Source organism: Tursiops truncatus, chromosome 3 (assembly GCF_011762595.2).
Source record: "Tursiops truncatus isolate mTurTru1 chromosome 3, mTurTru1.mat.Y, whole genome shotgun sequence".
NCBI lineage: Eukaryota > Metazoa > Chordata > Mammalia > Artiodactyla > Delphinidae > Tursiops > Tursiops truncatus.
Window position 1 is genome coordinate 101,117,458 of NC_047036.1, and position 24,739 is coordinate 101,142,196.

Below are 24,739 nucleotides of genomic sequence, written 5' to 3' on the forward strand. Positions count from 1 at the left end.
TTTTTTCAGGGGTTTCCCCCTTTTGCCTGCATTCCCAAGTTCTCAGGTGGCTCTCCCCGATCCTAAAGAATGGAGGAGTGGAGCTGTCAGAACAAGCGTGAATGAACAGATGCGGAAATAGGGAAAGGAGTACTGGAGGCAGAGCCCTGTGCTCTTTGGCTGCCACGTTTTCAGCCACGTTTTTAATGGCAGGCTAGAGGGATCTGTCCACTAATCTGGCTAAACAAAGATTCTTCCTGTGTCCAACCACCCTTTTCATTTTCCTTTTTCTCCTCCCCTTCTTTCACCTGCAGTCCCCCCCCCACCCCGTCCCATCCCATCCATTTCCCAGGAAAATAAATCTCTGGGAGGAGATCAGGAGAGTGGATCTCAGAGAACGCTTCTGAATAAACGTCTATATTAATGAATTATTAACTCAGCCACCCATGACCTTAAACCTAGAAGAGGGAGCGCCGAAGGCAGAGAGGAGAGCTGCTGAATTCTTTATTGGAGTCCTGTCAAAGGCAACCGACCATTTGTTCCCCTCCTCCATCAGGAAAAAATAATTAATATGAAAGGCAAACTTTAAAAATGTATGTCAAACGAAATCAGATAGAGAGTCTCCCAGACAGAAGCCTCTTCTTTCTTTCCTGCCCCTTCTGGCCTCTCCCTCTCTGCCCTGCCCCCCACTCCCACCCACCACTTCCCCTCCGAGCTAAGGGTACAGTGCTTCCTAAGGATAATTTTCTGGAAAAAAAAATTGCTCGAGAAAATGATGAATTTGGGTAGTTAATTTATCGATCCTGGCTCCTCTTCCCACATGTTTTATTTTAGAGGTCATTAATCAATGAAGAAAAACACCACCGTGTCCCCCCGTTTGCATTTAATACACTCTCGCTCCTTATTTATTCCTCTGGAACAAATTCGCAGCAAATATTCACCCATCGATTTGGGAGCGATGGATTTTTAGAAAGATTGGATCGCTTCCTAAGTGGTCGAAGTGATTTGTTTCATTGGTCTTCTAAATAATGAAGAGGAGGGGCACGGATTTGAGGGGGCGCAGGTCGGCGGGCTCACTTTCTGAAAATTTCCGAGTCATGGCAGTGTGGTTGTGACCAAGCCGTCCGGGATCAGCTGGGTGAGCGGAAAGCGGCCTGGGGCGCCGGCTGTCCCGCCTAGGCAGCGGTGGTGCGCCCCGGGGTGGACTGCGCGGACCTCTGCCCCAACCTAGCCCCGCCGGCCTCCTGCAGATCGCGGTCGGAGCAAAGGCCCCGCCCCGCCTTGTGAGCCTGCAGGTAGGCTCTGGGGATGCTCGGACCCCCGCGACACTGCCCTTGAGAGCTTTTCGTGCGCTCCTGGACTCCCGGGCCCTCTGAGCGCCCCCTCTAACGTTAACCCACCTCCTGCATGCGAGTCCTCTAAGGCCTTTGGGCCCTGGGGTCCCGTCGCCTCCAGACCCGCGTACCCTGGGGCCGCTGGGGGCGGACGGTGGTCCTCGAACCTGGCGGGTCAGGGAGACCGCACACGGGCATAGAGGGAGAGGTGGGCTCCGCTACAGTTCTGCTTCTCCCCTTGGCAAAGCGAGCCAAATCCCTGCCATGTGTCTCTGTACCCCTCTGGCGTCAGTTCTTCCGGACTAGGGTGGGCAGGAAAATGCACTTCGTGCCTCACTGACCCGGGTTTGAATCTGCCTCCATTACTCATTAATGGCGTGACCTCATGCAACATACCTAACTTTCTGAGCCTCAGTGTCCCCATCTGTAATATGGGGGTTAATGATAATGCTTTCTCCGCATGGTTGCTGGGCGGACTTGAAGCTTGTACCCGCACCTGGCCTGTCGAAAGCTCTCACAAACGGTCAGCTAGTTTTGTTAGGAAGGGAACTCCCGGGCTTCCCAGAGTGTGGGCGGCAAGAGGCCTCGGGAGCAATTGCTGCAGCTAGCATCTCAAAATTCCGAGATTTTCAAGTGTGTTTGGGGGTCAGTTCAGGGAGGAGTTCTTCGGAACGGCCAGTTCTGGGGACCGAGCACTTGCAAGTAGCAGGTTTGCGCAAAAACAAGAAGGCAGTGGGGCCGCTGCCGCAGTGTCCGGTCTCCGAGCCTCGGTGCTGTCTTTCCGGGAGAACAGAGAAAGAGTGTGAGAAAGAGAGTATGCCTCTTCTCCTGTGGCCCGACAGCTACTCTTCGGCAGCTCTGCGAGCAGCTTAATTGAAAGGGGCCTAGAACTTCACCCTGTCCTCCCATGGAGTTGTTCAAAGCCCGAGGAGACTGCGTAGTTAGCCTCGGGGTCCAAAGCACCGTGGGTTTTCCCTCGCGGTGTTTGCCTTAAACTTGGGTACTATCAATCTATCCAGGGATGACTGATGACCTTGTCACAGCGACGCCAGTCAAAATATTTTCGGTCCAGCTCTGTTCCAACCAGCACCGCGAAGCATCCTGAGTGAGACCCGGACAAAGTCTAAACAGCGCGTTTCCCAGGCTCAGACGAAATGAGCGGTGGGAAGACAAAAAGAAACAAGCAGAAATCAGGAAAGAATGGCTATTAATTGTTCGGAGTGGTAGGTGCTAAATGAATTGGTTTGTTTGGGGAAAGACAAATGTTATTTCTTCTCTTTGAGGTGTGGACAGAACTCCGGCGTTGGGAAAGCGCCCGAGCCGGTCAATTTCACACAGCGGGTCGGTGCCCTCCGCCCACCGACTTCTGTGAACGCCTTGAAGAACTCGGAGCGGGTGTCTAATTCCTTGATGTGAGACCACGCCTGGAAGGTCTGCCACGGTCCAAGGCGCCAGGAGTAGGTAAGGTGGGTGTGGGGCTGCGCTCGCACCCTACACCTCGGACGCCAGGTTTTGGGGAGAGGGACCTATACATGACCCTTCGGGGCAGCCCCGGGCAGCCAAAGGCAAATAAGCCTCGTCTGTGTCCGGGAGCAGTTGTACCACCAGACGTAGCTCTGGATACTTGCCTTGTATGTCAAAAGGGAGAAGGAGCCAGCCCCCCAGGAAGACAACTCGAGAGTGGGTTGGCTCAGCGCTGGGCGGTGTGAGACTCCATTGCAGCCGCCTTCCAGCCCCGCGGCCAGGCCTGAGTCCCGCCAGGACCAGCGCCCTTTAGAGACCCTCGGTCTCACGCCTCCCAGCTCGCAAAGCCTGCCTCCTCCGCCGCCGACTGAGGGTTTCATTCCAGCGCGCGCCCCGCCCCGCCCCCGACTCCCCCTTCACCCCCACCTCCGCCAAGATTTATGTGAGAGATTGCGTGGAGGGCTAGTCGACTCTGGCACCCAGCAGTACTCCTGAAAAAACGGAGCCCGGGAAAAGCGCAAACCCGCTGCGGGGACTCGGTCCTCTCGCCTGGCCGCGCGCGCCCGCCCGGATGCGGACAGCCGAGCGCGTGCCGAGATGCGTTCCGGTTTCCGCGTTTCCACTGCTTTCAGGACCAGGGCGGTGAGCCGGCACCTAGAAAAGACATATCATGGGCAGAAAGAGACAACAGGCGAACGGGAGACGTCACGCCAAAAAAAAAAAAAAGTGGGGGGTGGGAGGGAGGAGGAGGTTTTTGTGCAGGAGAGGCGCACGAGCTGTGGGTGGATACAGCCGAGTTAGAACTTCCTTCTCCCCTCTCCCCTCCCCTCCGTTCTTCTGGCCTGCCTCCCGCCTCCCCCCCACCCCCACCCCCATCGCGCGCTCTTTCTCTCTCTCCCTCCTTTCCTCCCTCTCCCTCTCTCTCTTTCTCTCTCTCTCTCTCTCTCCCCCTCTCTCTCTCTCTCTCCCTCTCCCCCCCCCTCACACACACACACACACACACACACACACACACACACTTGTATTTTGTGCTGTCGTAAAACCCACGTGTCCAGCGGGGAGGCTGCCAGATCGTGGAGCGGAGGAGCCGGGACGCGGCAGCGGCCGAGCGCAGCAGCCCGCCGCGGCTCCGGCGCCCGCGTCCGCCCGCACTCCCGCGTTCAGCGTAACTGTTCTCACGCCCTCCGCAGGCCTCTACACCCCTGGCTTGCGGCCCCGGAGGGTCCCGGGCGGGCGGATCTCTAGGGCTCTGCTCCCGCGCTGCCCAGGGGCATGTAGCGTAGCCGGGGCGCACACTCTCCCGCACGCTCACCAAGACACACGCACGCACGCACCCGCCGGCGGCTCCGAGTTTTCAGGTAAGCGTGGCTTGTCTAGGGCTGAGGGTCTTGGACCCGGGGAATAGGAGGCTGGAGGTCCTGCGCTGGGGGCGGGGGGCGAGACTGTCCCGCCTCCTGGCGCCGGAGGCCAGCGCGGCTCAGGCGCTGCGCCACTCCAGTTCGGGTCGGCTCCGGGCGGGGGCAGAGGGTGGGGGCTGCGTGCTGCCGCCGAGTTCTGCTGGGAAGCGCCCTCTCTCCGGGCTTCAACAGTGCCGGGTGGGCGCTGGGCGCCTCGGGCTGGGAGGCAAGGCAGAGTGCACACAGCTCCCCCCGCGCGGCGCTGCGGCTTCAGAGTAAACTTTGCGCCCCAGCCGAATTGGGAGGAGGGAGCCTCCGAACTGGGTTGCCGCCGGCGGAGCCAAGGACTCAAAACTCTCGCTCCAGTGTCTTGGCGGCGGTCTTCCCCGCCCCTCTCGCACCAGGCCCTGAGTCCGGCTCACGCGCACCCTCCTCTTTGCCCTCTGCCCCCAGCTTGAAGCGTCGGACATGCTGAAGCCCGGAGACCCCGGCGGCTCGGCATTCCTCAAAGTGGACCCAGCTTATCTGCAGCACTGGCAGCAACTCTTCCCGCACAGCGGCGGCGGCCCGCTCAAGGGCGGCGGTGCCGCGGGTCCCCTGGGCGCACCGCAGCCTCTCCAGCCGCCGCCCCCCCCGGAGCGCACTGAGCCCCAGCCGGACAGCCTGCGCCCACGGCCCGCCTCGCTCTCCTCCGCCTCCTCCACTCCGGCTTCCTCCTCCACCTCGGCTTCCTCTGCCTCCTCCTGCGCCGCGGCGGCGGCAGCCGCCGCCGCCGCCGCGCTGGCCGGTCTCTCGGCCCTGCCCGTGGCGCAGCTGCCAGTGTTCGCGCCTCTGGCTGCCGCCGCCGTCGCCGCGGAGCCGCTGCCCTCCAAGGACCTGTGCCTCGGCGCCGTCTCGGGCCCGGGGCCCTCCAAGTGCGGAGGCGGAGGCGGCGGCTGTGGCGGCGGCGGCGGCGTCGGGGATGTCCGGGGCGCCCCGCGCTTCCGCTGCAGCGCAGAGGAGCTGGACTATTACCTGTACGGCCAGCAGCGCATGGAGATCATCCCGCTCAACCAGCACACCAGCGACCCCAACAACCGTACGTAGCAGCAGCCCGCGCGCTCTCTTTCGGGGCGCTGGCTCCGTCGAGCGCGGGCGCCGGTCCGGGAGGCAGGTCGAATGAGGGGGACACCGGCTTGTGGGCTTTCCAGGCCGCGGGCCCGCACCTCTCAGACCACTGTAACCAAAGTTTTATGGGTTAGAGAAGGAAGGAGAACGGTTGGGACGGCCGGGTGACACCTCTGGGTTACCTTTCCCCCCTCCTCCCATTCCCTGCTTCCCAGCTCCGAATCTTGAAGACCCGAGTTGCTCGCGGACCGGAGAGTACAGATCACAGCCCTCCCGCGGCGTACTGCGCCTCGCGCGGGGCGGGTACTAGCGGCGCGCGATGGGAGTGTCCGGGGACCGGCCTGGCCTGGCCTTAGAGGGGACAGGGCAGGGACTGTCAGCGGTCCTGGGGAGCGTGGATTCCAGAGCTAATTTCTCCTTCCCGCTATCTTACCTCTGGGGTTAACTTCGTCAGCTCATTTTCGGACCGCGGGGTTGTCGGGGGACCGGCCGGGAGCTGCTTGCTGGCCCGGCCTCGCTGAAGTAGGAGTTTTGGATGACACTGGGTCAGTCTCTCCCTGCAGGCAGGCATTATTCTTAGGTTTACTATTTATTTTAGAGAAGAAGGAAGAGAAAAAGAATGCCAGTTGCTTAGTGAGAAAACATTTCCGACTTCAGGGCAGGGTTGTTCCCTGCGGATCCCGCATTCTCCGTGCACCCTGGACCCTGCAAACGTTTACAGTCCGTAGCCACGCTTGTCGGCTTAACGTATTTTTTTAAATGAGGGTAACAGTAATTTAGTATAAGAAGCTTGCTCTTCTTTTCCCGAAATAAATGACAAAATGCCTAAATTAACATCAATTTTCTTCTAGCTTCCGTTCCTGTATTCACAATTTCAAACTCTTGATCCCAAGTGTAGTTCCATTTTCAGGTTTTGAACCAAAACTCTAAATGAAGATCAAGGATGAGTCATTTATTTTTCATATCCAATTCTTTTTGGTAATTTCAGAAGTTATGCTATGTTTACACTTAATGTGTTGAGATAAATGCTAAGTATACTTCCAGAGACCCCAGGAGAGAACATTAAAGCAGGTCAAGGGTTAGGTTGAAAGCAATACGGGATTTGAAACAGCGCTCAGCTTCTTTCTTCGTCTCATTCCTTCATCTAGCTTCTGTATGAGGAAAGTTAATTGTAAATGTATATGATCATTCTATTTTGAACAAGTTCCTTCTTGCAGAATGTCTACTAATCCGTGAGCTTCTTAATTCGTTGTAAAAGCAAAATAACTACAGGTTGTAGTTATTTAAAGGACTCCCAAATGTATTACTTTGATTAAAAACACTGAGCATGACCCTAGTGATTGAGGTGTATTAATCTTTTCATAATGGTTGGAGATAATCGTTCTAATGGAGATAATTATTATTAATAAAAAGAGTAGTTGTATTTACTTTTTTCCTTTCTAGAATCTGAGGGTAAAGTATTTGGTTTAAAATGAGGGTTTCAACTCAGATTTGCCCTGCAGTTAAGAAAATTCCTCTATTTCAGAGTTCCAGAAAATTTTATAAAACTATGTTGTCTTAATGGATTTCAAAAAATACATATCTCCTACTGAATTTCTTGATTGTGTTTTTTTCAAAGCAGTTCTTTAAAAATGTAAAATACAAAGATAAGAAATGCTTTCATAAAAGGTATTTCTTACCTCTAAGTGAAATGTAGTCACTGTGGACTGAGAGTGCTTCATCAAACTTGCAGTCTTTCTTCTGAATTAAATTAGTGCTGGAAAGGACACTAGCAGTGCACCCCAAAGCCCCGGCTGTGCGCTGAGCTCCATGTGCTGTTTACAGTGCAATCTTGAGGTTCAATACATTTTCACCAGAGAAAAACCTAGACTAATCAGAGAAAGAATTGGGACAGATTCCTAATTAATATGTGCCTATTGAACCAGTTTATTGTCCAGCTACCCTTTTTCATGGCTGGAGGAAATGAATTATGATTTATTCAAATTATTCCTATTGTGTTAATCTTCTGCTATCTCCTTTTGAGTCGACTGGACTGCTTCAGTGTGCAAAGTGCAGAGGCAAGGACAGGAGAGAAAGGAAGTCAGATTGTCTCATTAGAGTTACGCTTCACATTGCTGTCTAATTAAAGGGCAACTGAGAAAGAAAATAGAAAGCTGAGGTAGCTCTCCATGTAATGCTGGGAGACTAGGTCTGCCATGCTTCCAGGAACTTCTCTGGGCAAGAGTAGGCATTCATTTGAAACCATGAGATGTGTTTTACAAAGATGAAGTGAGAAGCGATTGAGTTTAATCTAACTAGGGGATCAGAACAACTCAGAAATGCAAGCAGTGCGAAACTGTTTTTTCCCTTGGCAGGGAAAGTTGATATATCACTTGAAAGATGGTGAATAACAGCTTCTCCCCATTCCCAGGTTGTATGTGGGTCGGGGGTGGGGTGAGAGGCGGGCAGAAGGGAAGCACCTATTAATTTATCAGGCACAGATCATCCTAGTTTTCCTTTTAGTCTATTGCCCTTTCCCTCTAAAAGAATTCTGTGAAGTGACCACTCAGCATTGCTTCGTTTTATTACTTTGTATTTAAAAACATATTGAGTCGTATTCTCTTTTTCTTACAAGGCAAAGAAAGGGGCCTCCGTACTTCTCCTTTTAGAAGAGTAACTTTTTGCCTGGGATCAGCAACCCAGTAACACCTGTGACTCAGTATCACCTTCACCTTGAAACTTTATTGCCACCTATGGCAAATGCCATAGTGAAGGGTGTTGTAGCTCTCTGTCACACATAAAAAGATTTAAAACCAGCAGAAACTATACAAGCTGGCCCGGGTGAGCTCTTCCAGTATATATCTAACTCCGTGTATGAAGTTATTCTATGATTGAAGTACACTTTCCACTGAGGCTCTCAATGCTTGCTTAGTTGCCTCTTTTTTCATCTCTATAGTCAGGTGGAGCTTGTGTAATGCAAATGGGGGATGGGGACCTTTCTTCCTCCTGTATTACTGCCCTCATTTGCTGCCGGTTTGCCTGAAGCCATTGATTCCGTCAGGCTCCGTTGCGGTGGCCTCTTCTCGGGTTCCGGGAGCTGGTGCGTTGTTTGAGACCCTGTCAGTACGCTTGGAAGGTATTGAGCAGCGGCCAAGGGGAGCGCCGGACGTTTGTGTTTGTTCGGAGACAGCCGGCCGAGCCAGTTAGCTTTTCATCCCCCACCCCGTTTTTTTTTTTTTTTTTTTTTGGTTAAGACATTCCTCCCTCGTATCTGGGAGAGAGCAGGGGACTAATCCCGCCTGGGGTCTCTCTGCGGAGAATTGAGTCGGGGCAGTCCGCAACCTCCCCAGCTGGAGGTCTCTATCTCCTCCGTATTTCGGGGAGCCCTGCTGCGCAGGGAACAGCACCGGCGTGTGCGCAGGTGTTGGAGTTGGGCCCGAGGCCCCCCTGTTGGTAGTGCCATCCTTTCCAAGGGTTTGAGGAGAGATATTGGGGAGAGAAGGAAATCTGGGGTTTGTTTGGTTGAGAGGTCAGGGAAAGAGAGAAAAGGAGGGCGAGTGTTTACTGACCCTCCCTAATCTCTTCCCACCCAGTTGGAAAACGCAGGTCCTGTTTGGGAAGCTCCCGAGCCCAGTAACCCACCAGTGGGATTCTCCTGACGCCAAGGCACACTCGCTGCGCTACTCCCCGCTGTCAATGGCCAGCAAGCGACTTAGCTTTCAGACGTGGTCTCCGGTGGGAGGGAGGCTCGGCGTCACTGTGTGGGCTCTTGTGTTCTCTTTTTCTTTTTCTTTGCTCTCTTTTTGTGCGCACGCCCAGCCCCATCCCGTAACACACATAATTTAGCTATTTTACATCATTCGTTATCTAGCGCCCTGAAACTGAACATAGAGCCATATATTAGATTGAGGTTAGAAGAGGTGGTGACTGTTTATTTAAGGTGATAAAACGGTTCATCAGCAGTAATCTCCATCGATATGTGCCACCAGAAGATGAAGGATGAGGGGACAAGCCACAATTAATTGCCCTATAGTTTTGTAGGAGAGAGTGGAGCCAGCCCAGACCCGCTTCGATCTCCTCTCGCGCCTCCTATTCATCATCTCCGCAATGTATATGGCGGCCTCGCAGGGGCAGGGGCCGGCGAGGTTTATCTCGGCGCAATATTCTCTCACCCTCACACACTGGCGCTGCCATTTAATTTATTAATACAGTCATCAGGAGACAAATAAAACCCACATTTCCTCCCTCCCTCTTTCTCTCCCCCTTTTGTCTCTCCCTCTTGGTCCCAGGGCCAAGCCGGCAGCCAGGCCGAGCAGGGAAAGCCCAGCGCGTAGGGAAGCCTTAAACTCTTCTAGAGAGAGGCTCCCAGAAGGTTCCTGGGAGCTGGGCCGCCCCGCGGGGGCAAGAACACAATCGGTCCCCCTAGCGGGCCTGCCTCGCCTCTAGACCTGCTCCTAGACCCGCTCCTGGGAGCCTAGAAGACCCCTTCCCGCTGGCAGGAAATGGGCAAGGCCTTCAACATACAGCTTAAGTGCTGGGGGGCCTGGCGCCCACCCCGTGCACGGTCCACCGCCATCCCAGCCAGCCAGTGGCTTGGCGCGGGGAGGGCTAAGCAGGGAGTGCGGGCTGGAGGGGGACGTGGAACTCTGGTGCGAGAGACTCCCAGTCACAGCGCTCCGCCTGCCCTCGGCCCCGTCGGCCAGCGCCCTCGGCGACCCCAAGGCCCAGTGCCCCCGCCACGAAGCACGCGGAGCTGCCAGCAGGCGGCACTCCCGGGGCCGCGTCGCCGTCAGCGGGCGGCGATCGATGGGCGCCGGCCCCCACCCGGCTCGGCCTGTGGGACAGAGGGCCGCGACCTCGGCGGCGGTCGCAGAGAATTTATAGCCGGGCGGTTACCGCCGCCCGGGCGGGGAGACAGGCTTTTCAGCTGCTCCTCGGTTGCCTTCCCGGAGGATACGTGAGGGCAGGCGAAAGCGGCGGAGAGGCTTTGGGGAGCGAAGGCCCAGCGCGGCAGGCGCGTCCCGAGGGTCCCCGCTCCGCCTGCGCCCACGCGCTCCTGCCCACCTCTCCAGAAGGCGAAAGAGCCCTGAGACGTTTTATATTTCGCCTTTCCTGGAACGAGAAATGAGATACCAGAGAACTCTGGCCTGCTTTGCCCCCTTTACCTTAAAATAGATCCATTTTCAATTACACAAGTCGCACGTGCCCTTGTAAAAACATTCGAACAATACAGAAGGATAAGGAGGGAAGAGTGAGAGTCTGGTCTTCACTCCACTTGGCCTGGCCTTCTGAAGCCAGTGGGTGAACTAGTCTATAACTTAATGATACCTCCTTCTCTTACTCAGAGACCCATAAACAAGAGTATTAACAGATCTATTCAAGGGAGAGAAGAGACCATGATCTCTTACATTCCCTAATGCTAAAATGGCATTTCAAAGTATCTTGCTTGGGGAATATAATATCTCTCACAGATACAGACAACATTTTATGAATAATAATTATGAAGTTGTGGAAAAAACTTACCCTGATTTTAAGAGAAAATAGGAACATTTACTTGCCTCTTCTTTATGAATACAAATAGATGTACTATGTATTGCTTGGCCTGGAATGCTGTATCATGTATATAATACATACGTATTTTTTATGTTTAGTTTAGGCATCTAGCCCACTTTTTTCCTCAAATCTTTTCATGTAGGTGTTAGTGGCTTGCTGTCTAGAAAACACTCTGCTAGAATGTTTGTCCACTTGGGCCACATTTGTCAACCCCAGCTAATCAGTTACTTGTTTTAGTCGTCCTCAGGCTCCTTTGGGACTCCGAGACATAAGTCAGAAGCCACATGTTTTCAGTGGCAGAAGTTTTGTGTATTAAGAAACAGTAACGTTAGAATATAACATGTATTTTGACGTAGCCTTTCAGGTAGAGTATTTTGAAATAGCATGAAATGGTTTATAAATGAAGAAAACCTATACTGGATGGACTGATGATGGTGGGTTGGCCTTGCCTACCCTGCAGGTGTTCTTCTACATATTGGGAGAGCCTCAGCTTGTCACTCTGCAGAATGCTGCTATTAAATATTTCAATACTTCATGGAGACAAATGAAATTTAATAAGTTGAAGAAGTACTTTAGGGGACTTCTTAGAGAAAGGACTAGCCATACTTCTATCGTGCATAACAAATAACAGGAGTGTGCTTGTTGTCTGTGTGGGTGGTGGCCGCAGTTGGCACCTTTCCTCATTTTATTGCTGATGTAGTGGGTGTGACGTTACAGGTTGTGGAGATCTTGTAAGTTGACAGAATCTCTGGTATGGACTGTTAGGGAGGAAATACCAAATGCTCTTTCTTCTCACCCTTTGTTTCACTGAGCCAACCAGAAAGGGAAAGTCTGTTAACTCCCTGGGGTGATTTATTTTTATTTTTATGGGCATATTGCCTTTGCTTATTGTCATTTGTTTTAAGCTATTTTTGCTAAGGTGCTGAAAGCTCATTTCTGAAGTTAGGCACTGAAATTCAAAATTATGGACATCATCTACTTACTTTTCAAATCATCCTCTTACGTTAACCTCCCCAAACCCAAGAGTGTGGGAAAAAGAGAGAAATCTCTTTAGTTCAATCATGCCACAACAGTTTTGCAGCCCCCAAATAGTGACTTCAGTGAAATATTTCAATTATATTGATTGAGTTATGAGTTTGGATATAAAATTCTCCTAGTTTTCATTAATCTTAGATCTCTAGGTTTGGAGGCTTTGGAGTCAGGCAGACCTGATTGTGAATCCTTCTCAGCCACTTTCTAGTTTCTGATCCTTGGTCAAGTTACATTGCTCATGAAGCCTCAGTTGCCTCATCTACAAAATGGAAATTGTGATATTTAGATAATATGGTGGTGGTTTGGTTGAAGGTAGGTGTCTGGCACATAGTAGGCACTTGGTAATTGTGAGTTTTTATTGTCTTTCCTTCTATCCCCCCTTTATCTTAAGGTTTTTGTTTTCACAGTCAGGAGCTTGAGAGGGTGTGTGAAGTGTCTGCATTCTGGAGGAGTTGACTTACGGTGAGACTGCCTCCTTCCATCTAGCCCTAGAGTCAAAAGCAGAGCCTGGCACAGTTTTGACATTAGTTTGTCTTGCTGAAAGAGGGGTCCTTTGTGTGACGGAGGTCCAGGAGGCATGGCCACTTCACTACCTGCAGAAATAGGTTGCTAGTTTTCACTTGAGAGGCCTGGGGACACCCTCAAGAAGCTGAGGTCAAAGGTCCCCTCATTCCCTGGGCTCTTTTGGGGGAAGTGGAGGAGTAGCTGCCGGAGGGGAAGGCGCCGTGGGCTGGAGCCCTTCTTCACTGAAATAGGATACTCACCTAGTCAACCTTCAGTTCGCGGTGAAGCGAATGGCAAAATGGTATCGCACATCATGCTGGGTTGCGGTTAGGTGTTCCTCGAAGGTTCCTCAGTGACTCACTTTTCACAAGATCTTTGGGCATTTCAATTGTTCAAGCACGGATAGGGCACACCCAGGGCGATCCACCAGGACTAGCTGTGACCAAGGCTGGGCGCAGGAGCCCAGAGGGGGACCCGCCGCCTAGCGCTGGCGCATCCGCTGGTGCCCAGCTCTTGCCATCTCCGCCAGTCGGGGCTCGCCCGATATCAGGCCCAGTGCCACAGGGCTCTGTTGCGCAGGGGCGCCGTGGCTCCCCAGGGAAGCTGGGCCAGGGAGGCCGGTTTCGCCGGCGGGCGCCGAGGCCGCCTCCCAGAGGCCGGTCCGCCAGGCCAGGGCGCAGACACGGCGGCTCCGCCAGGCCCATTAATAACCCGGAGGGCGCTGCGATCCGACAGCATGGTCGCCGCAGGCCTGCTTCCCGCGGCTGCTTGACCTGTTCCTGCCCAGTTTGAGTCGAGGGACACTGGGGGTCCACGGCCGGCCGCCCCAGAGGGTGGGGGATCCCTCGCGCGCCGGCTGCTCTGAGGAACATAGGAGAGAGTAGGCTTTACTACAGCTCTCACTTAATTTATAACGCAGAATAATTGCATTTAGCCTCGGGCTCAACCGTCTGGGCAGGATTTGGGGCCCTCTCCATTGAACCTTTATCCTCATCATTAAAGACCCATTATCTTGATCGTTAAATTTGCTGTTGGTTTTTTAGGGGGCGTGCTTCCGGGAAGAGCTTGCACGCAAGCACAGGGCACCCCAAACCCGACAGAACAGCACCCCCTTTCCCTACCCGTCCCCACCTGGCCGGAGTGCCCGGAGCGGGCGCTTCCTGGGCGCTCGAGAGACCCTAGCGCCAGTGCGCCCTCTGTGGCCGGGGTCTAGAACTGGGGCTCCGCGGGGCCAAGGCCGGCTCCGCCCACTTACGTGGACGTTCTCGCGGGAGGGGAGCGTGGGTCGAGGAGTGGGAATGGCGTGCAGCGCCGGACCGGTCGCCCATCTGCTGTGGTGATTTTGAAAGTCTCCTCTATAACTGTAAAGAAAGGAAAACCAGACATACCCTGGCGACCAAGGTAGAATCTCTCTGAGATATCAGATTGGTCGAGAGACCGCCTTTTCTCCTGGTACAACGATAAATACACTTTGAAACACCACTGAGAGAGAGTACCCGAGGGAACAGGGGAGAGGGTCAGAGGGAGCTAGAGGCAGAAGGGAAGAGGGAGAGAAAGGGGCAGAGGCCGGGGAGAAAAGCCGAGAGCCATCGGTTCCTTGGAGACGACAACGCCGTCCGCGCCCAACTCGGGAGGCTTTTGGAGGCGCCCGGGGCCTCGACCCTGTGCCAGATGGATTTGGGTGCGACGAATTCCAAGGGAGCGCGTCGGGTCACCTCTCCCCCTGCTCCCAGTGGCCTCGGCGCCCTCCGGCGTCACTTCCCTCGCAGGTGGCTCACCCGGGCGGGGATGCTGTTGGCACGGGGTTTACCCGGGGTTAACCCTCTCCCTTTCCTCCCTCCCTCTCGCGTGTCTCCGGCAGGTTGCGACATGTGCGCAGACAACCGCAACGGCGAGTGCCCCATGCACGGGCCGCTGCACTCGCTGCGCCGGCTCGTGGGTACCAGCAGCGCCGCGACCGCCGCGCCCCCTCCGGAGCTGCCCGAGTGGCTTCGGGACTTGCCACGGGAGGTGTGTCTGTGCACCAGCACCGTGCCCGGCCTGGCCTACGGCATCTGCGCGGCGCAGAGGATCCAGCAGGGCACCTGGATTGGGCCCTTCCAGGGCGTGCTCCTGCCGCCGGAGAAGGTGCAGGCCGGCGCCGTGAGGAACACGCAGCATCTCTGGGAGGTAAGTCGGCCGCCACCGAGAACCTTGCCACCCAGCTGGAGCTTTGGCCGCCAAAGAGCCTCCCTTGTTCCCCAGAGTGTAGTGGAGGCTCGATTTCTCTGGTCACGCAGATGCCTGGTATTTGCAGCACCTGCAGTGAAGAGGTGCAGAGCCAGGCCCAGCACTACAGCAACCCAGCCAGGAAGACAGGGCTTACAGGTTTCTGAAGATGGAATCACCATAACAAGCTTCCATTCTAGGTGTGATAGATTTGACTGTTGTCTCCCTTGATCTTGAGAAAAAGAGAAACACCTGAGGAGATAGAACCTGAGGAGAGGAGGCTGGGCATTGGGATGTGAGCTAGGTGAATTTTGTGTCCTATTTTAAGTTCTTCCAACATGTTGTTTTTGTTTTTGCCCACTGGACAAGAAGGAACATAAGCATAAACAGGAGGAAGGAGAGTCAGGTTCATTTTCTCAGATAAAAACAATTTAGTAAACGCTGAATGTGAGAGACTGTAACATGTTTCACAACTTTCAAAGTGCCCAAAGTAAAGCAAAATCATCCTGTGAATCAGATACCACAAATTCTACTTCTCTGACAAAGTACAGTTATTCAGTCTTCAACAAGGTACTGTAGGAAAACTCTGGGCAGTTTGGTATAACCCAATTGATAGTACTTCAATGGTACAGTCTTACCTGATGCTATTACTTAAAAGTCAACAACGTATCTGAAAGCTATTAACCTGAGATTTGCCTCAAATCTTCATGGTTGATTATTGAAGTCCATTCTGGAAGAGACAGACCCTTAATGTAGGTTTCCCCCACAACAATTTTAGATACTCCCACCATGGAGAGTTATTTATGAAAATACAGTGCCAGAAGTCTTACTCTTAAGCAGTATGTACATCTGACTGAGGCCAGGCAATATAATGGAGCGGGATTTGCCAGAAGACAAACTTTTTTAAATGCCAGGGGCCAAGTTGGCATGGACCTTAAGGCTCCATTAATGGCTCATTTCTGCAATAGCTTGCCCCCCACTCTTGGCTCAGTAGCCTGCAAGATGATCATTTTTCACTGCAAGTTGCCTTATAGTCACTAACTCATGCGATTCAATAATCCACTCAGATTTTGCTGAGCACCCACTCTGGCCAGCACTATAACTTGGTCTCCAGAACGCTTGTATGACTGTTGGCAGTGGGTACTAAAGCCTGTGTCTGCAGAGCTGCCTTTGATTAAAGGGGAGGAACTAAATCTATGAGCTCATAGCCAAGCAGCCCAAGATGACCACATGGTAGCCACTGGACTGTGTACCCTACAGTTATCCACTGGTGCACTGCACTGTGCCCAGGCTCCCAGGTTCCATTTCACGCCTAAACTATTGTGAAATTATTACTGGAAAACAATTATACATTTTTAATCTTTCAGAATAGAATTCTTGAATGAGGAAAAATGAGGCATATTTATGTTGCCAAATAGTTCCTTTTTTTTTTTTTTTTTTTTTAACAAATTTTACATAGGGAAATGGGGCAGGAGAAAATGGTCAATACATTGAGTCAAGTTAGACTTTAGAGCTTTTGGATAGGAAAAACTGACATGTGGGAAATAAAGCATCTGGTTTTGAAATATTTTCTAGTTGGTTTTTGTTTTTGACTAATTAGTTGTTACCTCCACTGTGGTTTCAAGTTTATAAAACAATTCCAGTCACTTTTCTTGTTCCAGTGGTATTATTAGGAACTCTATACCGTACAGTTACAGATCTGCCAGTACTTTTCTGAGGAAATCGTAAAGCAATTGCTTAGTGGTACAGATTTGTTCTATCTGAAAATGTTAAAACTGAGCACTATTACATTGCCCTCTGATGCCTTGGGTTTAGTGCCTGTCTATTTTTAGAGTGCCAGGGGACAAAGCCACAAATATGAAAAAAATCCCATAGCTTATTGTGGTTGTTGGTTTTTGTTTTCCTAAAAGGCTTTGAATGATTGGGATGTTGGCAGGAGACCACTATACAGATAGAATATGATGATATATAGCAATACTGAAAACTATGGAGCCTTTTTTCTGCACCTTTACTTGTACTTGATGAAGTTAAAATTCTGTTGTAGCAAAGAGACTGGGGAATTTAATTAGTTTGTTGTTGTTGATGGTACTTCGGTGGATATAAAGTGAGTTTTACCTGTTGTTTAGGGTATGTGAGTTGAGTGTGTTGGGTGGTGGTACATAGACTTGGTTCTGTGTTACAAAAAAAGACTTGCTGAGTTTATGCTTGAATGGTCTACTTCTAAAAAGGACATAATCTGTTTATTTTTATCATCTGTAAGAATAGTTACAATAACATGCATTTAGGGGGATTGAAGGGATATTAAAACTGAGGCCATGTAATATGTATCAGACTCCTGGGAGATCATATAAATGTGACTGACCAGGGTCAGGTAACTTAGTGCCAATGTCCATGTGTAAGATAAAATACTTATTTAATAGGTTTCAGAGTTTTACTAGTATAATTATTTTTAAGATATGAAGTGTAAGTTTATTTTTAATTTTTAAGCATTATAATTTATTATTTTTATAAAATGTGACCATTTGAATTGTTATATTTATAACAGAAAATTCTAAATGTGGGATTGTTCCTCAGATTTTAGTCTTTCCTTTCAAATCTAAATTTTATTGTGAAAAAATTCTAATTATTATATTTTTTATATTAGAAAGAATCAGTAATTGGAATACACTGTAGGTCTATAGGAAACTTTTGGCAATAATTGTTTAATGACTCATGTAATAATTATCCATTTTGAAAACATACTTTTAAAGATATCTTCCAGGCTATCAGATCGACATAAAGCAGATCTTGAAAAAATTAAAAGCAATCGATCATTACTATTTCATTTTAAAAGTCAACTGGAATCATTTCTCTTTCTCACATGTTTTTTCAAGTCACTTGCAGGTGAAGAAATGTCTTTATATTTAGAGTTCAATACTCAGGTCCTGATGGATCTTACCAAGGTTACTTATCTTTATTTCAGTACAATAAATGGATTGCTAGTCACTGTTTCCAAGTAGATGATGGATTTTTGTTTCAGTTTACAGTTCATTGTTTTTAGTAAGGTTGTACTTTATTATACACATGAAGGCTTATTACAGAAACAATCAGATTCACTTTAGTTACTCCTTTTGTTGAAGCATTAAAAGCTCTTTTTGTTTTTTGTAGAAAAATGACTTTTTAAATATTTAACATATATCATTTACGGAGAGCTTGTTTGATTGGTTTGTAAGTGTGCTATCATCTTTTAGTTAATATTTTCTTTATGTATAATCCTGGTTCATAAAAATACAATTTAAAGAAAGTTTAATATCATGCCACTACCTTCATTATGTTTTGACTCTTTTGGGTATTTGTAGTTTAAGGAGGTTAACAAGCTAAAAGCCAAATTATTAGTCCTTTTTTGGGCCAATTTCTTTTAGAATCAGAATTTTAATGTGTTTTACAAAAAAATAATAAATTCAGATACTTTAAAACAGAAATATTACGGGATGGATTAAACAATCACTTGCCTTGCTTATATACCTGTATTCCAGCAAGACTTGGATGCATGATATATTTCTAGCTATTCGGCCATGACGGGAAAGATCTTTCTGAATGTTTTGCAAAGAAAGCATAGTCTTTCTCAGCAATTAGGTCTTATTGATGAGAGTGAGATAATTTTGTCCTAATGTGTTTTCTAATAAAGAAGTGAAAAGGCACATTTGATTCCAACATTTATGAAAACATTATCTCAATTATTAATGTGCCCCTTTTCCCTTGAGATAAATTAATCTAGTTGTACATGGTTTCCCCTTTCTGCTTAACATCAGAATTTAATACGACTGGACCTGAGGAATGTACATGGTGTATACTTTAAATTCTACTGGAAGAAAATACGGAAATTTAAAATTAAGTTACAGTTTAAGATAGCCTAGAATTACTCAAGCCTTTCAACTCAAAGTCTGATTTGACAAGAAATTTTACCAACATTGACAAAATAAATTGCACTTATTTTCACCCTAGAAAAGTTTTTTCTGTTAATTGAAATAATGCAGTAACTTGTTAGGATTACAGTCAAGGTACTAATTTTACAGAATTTCTCTTTGCCTGAGTAAAATTTGAGTGTCTCATTTTCAATTGCACTACGTAGAAAGCTTCATTATTTTTCTTCAGAAAATCAAGGGGTATAACATAATGTGGTCCTTTTTGTGGTTTGATTTTGGGCCATAATATTTTAGATTTAATAAGAGTTTTACTTTGAAGCAAATGGTCTATTTTTCATCATTACTATTTAGCTTAGGTCAAAAGACATTAATGAAAACCAATTTTAAAAATACATTACATGCTGCTAAATGTTTATATTTCAAAGCCATCACAGGTAATTGGTACTAGAAGGAAATGAATTGATTTCATATTTTAAGTGTATTATGTATGTTTCCATAAGTGACCCAAATCCATCTATAGTACTGTACCCATTTGTATATATTTAGATGTTGAAAAAAATCACTTGAAAATAATAATTTTAAATTCAATAAAAATCATTTTTAAATTCAATTAAAATCACTTAAAAATTGTTCCAGTGATAGTGCTGTAACTGTATACTCCATATTTTGCTTTATAGACCTGGGCTCATTTTGGCCTTATTCACCAAAACACCAGGGTACAGAATTATGTGGCTGTCACAGCTATATTGAAGTAAAAATTGTGTTTCTTAGCAATTTATTGTTTAATATAGCAGAGTGCTTGTCATTTTAGTTTTGAATATATCAACTCCATGAAATCCAAGTAATGTCTCCTTCAAAATAAACCATAGTCAAGTTACTATTATGTTTTTAATTATGCAGAGTAACAGCTGGTGCATCTCTTTGGCTTTGCCTCATTTGATTTGAAGATATCTTTTATAGTGGTGCCCATTTGATCGAGTGTGAGCATTTTGTAGTTTTACATAAACTGTAAAACCATCTGCCGCCTCTTGAAATGGTTTCCAGAATTGTGTTAAAAATCAAAACTTAGTACTTAAAGTTGGCTTTGAAAAGGTCCATTTAAAGTCCTGGTCCTCTTGGTTTATGTACCAAATGCCACCCTTGGTTTTCTAAGTCCAAAAATGACTCTGCTTTAAAAAAAATTATAACAGCCGTTTGGAAATTCTCATGTTAGTGAAGTTTAATCCAAATATGCATGTGACACTACAGTGTTTTATTTGCATATACTTTATAAAGAATGATGTGTTCTGTATCTGCAGGACTATTTTTCTCATTGGTCAGTGCAGTTTATCTATTGTTTACAGATTGCTTCTTTTGATAGCATTTTGTCCATGTGAAGAAAGTAATTCACAAGTATTTCCTGGTCCATAACTGCCTATTTTCTTACATTGTATAATTTTTTTCCTTTTTCCACACTGCCTTAAAAATAGGGTATGGAAATTAAAATCAGAATTGCAGAGGTTACTGGACAGATGAAATCTGCTGTCCCCAGTCACTGCGTGGCAGCACGTGATCTGATGAAAATGTGATTTTGGTAACACTGGGTCAGAGAAACCTGCAGGGGAGCCTTTTAATTTCACTGTCGATTAAGGCAGTTTTAATTATTCAAGGAAATCTACTGTGTTACCTAGAAACCACGTGTAGTTGTCGTATAATATTATGAGTTTTAAACGTTTTTGGTTGAATACGGAAAACTGCCTATTACTCAGCTGAGGAATCATGTCCACACTATCAAAATCCGCTTTTCTCAGAGGGTGGATGTGATGCATTGGTGTTTGGCTTTTCTAAAAAGTGCTGTGCGTGGGACCACTATGAAACTGCCTTGCTCTCCTTTTTTCTTTTTCTTTTTTAGAATCATATATACTCCACAATTTCATGAGTTCAGACATTCCTTGTGTATTTACACAAGAAATACAGACTCCGGTATAACTACTTAGCATAAAAGACAGAGCAGCCAGAACAGCGTATACTTTTCCTTGTAAGCATTTGCCACCTCGCTCAGATAAGTTACAGAATTCCATTATCCAAATTGTTACACATGTGTGACAGAGGTTGACCTTTTGTCATGTCAATCCTTTTTGTGTAGGCCCCAGGCTCCAGCCTAATGGCTCAAACCCTGATTTACTCACTGTAATAAGGGCAGGAGGTCGAGCAATTGTCAGGCTGCCTGTTCGTACTCTTCTTGGAGCCTGGTTGAAGGCTGTTAACACAAAGCTTTTCAAAGTGAATTTACAACCAGCACCACTGACAGAGGCCAATCAGTGCACCATAAATGTCAGGTTAGTGAGATTGAGCAGTAAGTAAAGTACTGACAGCACACTATTGGCTGGAATCAATTGGCCAAGGTTTAACTGAGAAGAGCAATCTCTGTGTGGTGGGCTTAGGGAAAGAGCAAAGTGTGCAGTCTGGGTTTCCAGGTGGAGCCTGTAGATTTACCTGTAAGGGTTGGGATGTCACCCATTTGCTGCGGTGCATCCAGCATCATCGTGTCGATATGCTTCACGATCTGGGAGTTCAGAGCGGCAGAGCCTGCTGATTCTGAGTTGGGTGGTAAAAAATGCCCCTAGCATTAGACAGGAGAGAGAGAAAAAAAAAACTATTAAAATATGGGGCTGTCCGAACTGGGAGACACATCCAGTGCGTTACAGTTCAGTGAAAGGTAATTTGTTTAAGTTGCAAAACTGTAACAGGGCTTTCTACCAAGGCAGAGAGACAGATAAGCCCGTTCTTTTGCTCTTCCTGGGGCTCAGCAGGGTGAAACTTTCATGGAAGTCACTAATGACTGATTATGGGTTGAGGGTCTGAAGGTTTCCCCACCAGACAAATGTTTTTATCATTTTGTGTAATGACAGCCTGGACAACAATTCATTTAACTCTGAAGGCATCAGCATTAAAATGGAGGAATCCATTAAAATGCTGTATGCAAGGATTTATAAATTAGGCAATTTCCTTGATTATTGCAGTCATTTACAAAATTGATTGTTCCAGTGTGGTATAGACAGATTTCAGCAACGATCATTGACAACAAGCACATTCTGATATCTGTAGTTACTGGTCACTAAACCAGGTCAGTATGCCTCACCCCCCTTCTGTTCTTGGTCTCAAGGTCAGGCAAACTGATTTCAAATAAGCTTATAATTACGAAGTTTCATTTGTCTTCAGAGGAGACTAACCTAGACTGTGAGGGTAGGTGTGGGTTGCTCTTAAAGGTTGTAGCATTCTATTTACAATAGCCAGGACATGGAAGCAACCTAAGTGTCCATCGACAGATGAATGGATAAGGAAGATGTGGCACATATATACAATGGAATATTACTCAGCCATAAAAAGAAACGAAATTGAGTTATTTGTAGTGAGGTGGATGGACCTAGAGTCTGTCATACAGAGTGAAGTAAGTCAGAAAGAGAAAAACAAATACTGTATGCTAACATATATATGGAATCTAAAAAAAAAAAAAAGATCATGAAGAACCTAGGGGCAAGACGGGAATAAAGACGCAGACCTACCTACCTTGAGGACATGGGGAGGGGGAGGGGGAGGCGGGGACAAAGTGAGAGAGTGGTAGTGTATATATGGACATATATACACTACCAAATGTAAAAGAGATAGCTAGTGGGAAGCAGCTGCATAGCACAGGGAGATCCGCTCGCTGCTTTGTGACCACCTAGAAGGGTGGGATAAGGAGAGTGGGAGGGAGGGAGACGCAAGAGGGAAGAGATATGGGGATATATGTGTATGTATAACTGATTCACTTTATTATAAAGCAGAAACTAACACACCATTGTAAAGCAATTATACTCCAATAAAAATGTTAAGGAAAAAAAAAGGTTGGAGCATTGTTTTTATATTTTAATCATACTTTGTGGGGAGGGTATTGATGATCCCGATATGCTTCAGACCAGTAGCACAGATTTTGAGATGTTTCCAACTTAAAAGGAAATAAGTTTTGCAAATTGCATCTGTAAATATTTGTTTGATTGAAGATCTAAAAGTCAATAATGTGTTTTGTGTGTTGGTCCTTAGAGTTCTAATTACCCAATAGATACATCAGAGAGTCACTGGATTTTAGATCAATTAATTCTGGAAAGCCTAATAAAGACATTGTTACAAGTGTGAAATGCTCAAAATGCTGCAGATTTTCCTATATAAGAATGCACACAAGTTCACTTGGTGTTTAATCATTAACCACAAACCACAAAGTTGTCTTTATTTCTGAAATATCAGAGATGGGCATGCCAGATGTGTCTGCAGAGCTCTATCCAATGAAAGCTGGCCGTGCAGTTTATGCTTAGTACAGAATAACTAACTTTAGACATTTGTTTTCAATCATCATTTTGTTTTTAATCATAATTTTCCCCTTTTGGAAATCTAACACAAACTGGGGCTTGTAAAACAATAACACCTTAGAAAATTGTTTAACACTGTTGGGAAGGCAAAAAATGTTCAGTTTGTCCTGATTTGAATATATAATAATTTGATCTCAAGGTAGTTCTTTGTTTTAAATTGAAGATGTATGTTTTGGGAAGTCCTGTGGCTTGGGGGCACTTTGCACTTATCTGGCTGCTGTTACTTAATACTGTAAGTCAGAAGTTCATTTTCATTTTTAATTAGTTGTAAAATTCACTGCTTAAAAATTGAGTAAAAAAGGCAGTGTTTCAATTCAGTGTCTTGATATGATCTCTTCATTTTTATTTAAATTTTTTTTTACACAGTATTCTGGTTTCTGTTAAGACTTAAAAAGCCGTGTGACTGGATCTGTCTCGGGGGAACTCTGAATGAAGCACTCAGTTTTATAGGTGTTTTTGCCAGTCCCCTTGTAAATTTATTTAATAAACCAGCACCTACAGCATGCAATTGTGAAATAATGATATGGGATTAAGCCCATTTTATTAAAATGAACAGTGTTTTTCACTCTCTGTGATCATTTTAAACTAAGCCTGCCTCAGATAATGAAGTGTCTGTAGAAACATTCGGTGTAATCTAATTCAGTAGAAAGTTCTTAAGTGCTTTTTATAATTGAAATTAAATGTAATCAAGTCATGTTTTCAGTATCTTGTACAGCATCAGGGCCTCAAGTGTTGTTAGCACTCGTGGGAATATTAATGTTTATCGCAAAAGCAACAGTACTAAATTCCCAGATAGCCTTGCAAACTCCAAAATGGTAGATAACCCGTAAATAAATTCTAGGTTAGAATATAATGTTTTTAGAACCTGTTGTGTTTGTCCCACACTAATATTAAAATCTATTTTTAGTATACAAAATGCACAAATAGTTCCTGGGAGACAGAGTCCTGAAAAATATTGGTCTACTGAGGAAAACACTTAATTTCAATTTATTGCAATTTAAAATTTGACCTGGATAATCTACAAAGTAGAAAATCTAATTGCTAAACTTTAAAATGGTAGAAATGAACTTTTCTATTAAAAATAATTCTTATCATAAGAAATTTAAACTGTATGAAAGTATAAACCAGTGGTAACTATTATTGACAATTTTTATAATGGTCTTTTGAGAGATGACTATTTAATATAATATACATCAGTTTGTATTTGCGTTGTATATACATTGAATCACAGTTTTGCTGAAAGATACTTGTGCTATCTCCTTGATACTGCAAAACACATTTTAAAAGCAGCAACTAATGACACTGTTTTCATAGGATCTCCTGCAGATGTTTAAAGTTGGCTCACCCATGAATAGATTTTGATTTTGTGTCTAGTCCCATCCTCCGCTCCCTGTATCTTCCCTGGTGGGAAATTTCATTAACAGTCTGCAGACCCTACTGATACTATAGAAGCATTTCTACTGATATTTTCATGTTTTATAGCACATCTTTAATAAGACCAGAGCCTTTCTGAGATCTATAGGGAGATTTTAATAGTCCTCAGGGAGGAAGGAAAAAATTTTTGTGTTTCTTTTTATACATCAAGGTATTAACAAAAAAGAATCAAATCTCTTTGAAATGCTTTTCTAAGTAAGAAGACTCCTTGATTTATGTAGCTGTGTGTGAGACTTGAGGGAAACTACTTAATTTCTTTGTACCTCTCCTTTCTCCATATGTAAAAGAGAGCCATATTGTACTATTACACAAATTTGAGTGACAATATTTATGATGCTTGTTTAACAAAAGAGATTTTCCCTTTTTCAATTGGGGTTTTAATAATAATTTTTAAGTCTGTAGTGGACTTGCATATAGTAATAAAGAATCTCATTATTTGTCTGTGGAAACAAAAGACT

The 24,739-nt window shown here is 46.5% G+C and overlaps 1 protein-coding gene across 2 annotated transcripts in view; it reads left to right on the forward strand.

The window, feature by feature from the left end:
* Positions 1-1,849: 1,849 nt before the first annotated feature.
* PRDM6 (PR/SET domain 6) overlaps positions 1,850-24,739 on the forward strand; it is a 106,025-nt gene continuing 83,135 nt past the window's right edge. The window contains exons 1-3 of one of the 2 annotated variants that reach the window (XM_033853113.2): positions 1,850-2,774; positions 4,628-5,252; positions 14,211-14,518. In XM_033853113.2, coding sequence (XP_033709004.1) covers positions 4,643-5,252; positions 14,211-14,518 — 918 coding nt within the window. In that variant the 5' untranslated portion in view covers positions 1,850-2,774; positions 4,628-4,642. Of the gene's footprint in view, positions 2,775-3,787; positions 4,136-4,627; positions 5,253-14,210; positions 14,519-24,739 lie in introns of those variants that run through there. The other variant, XM_073802449.1, reaches the window with a different exon arrangement.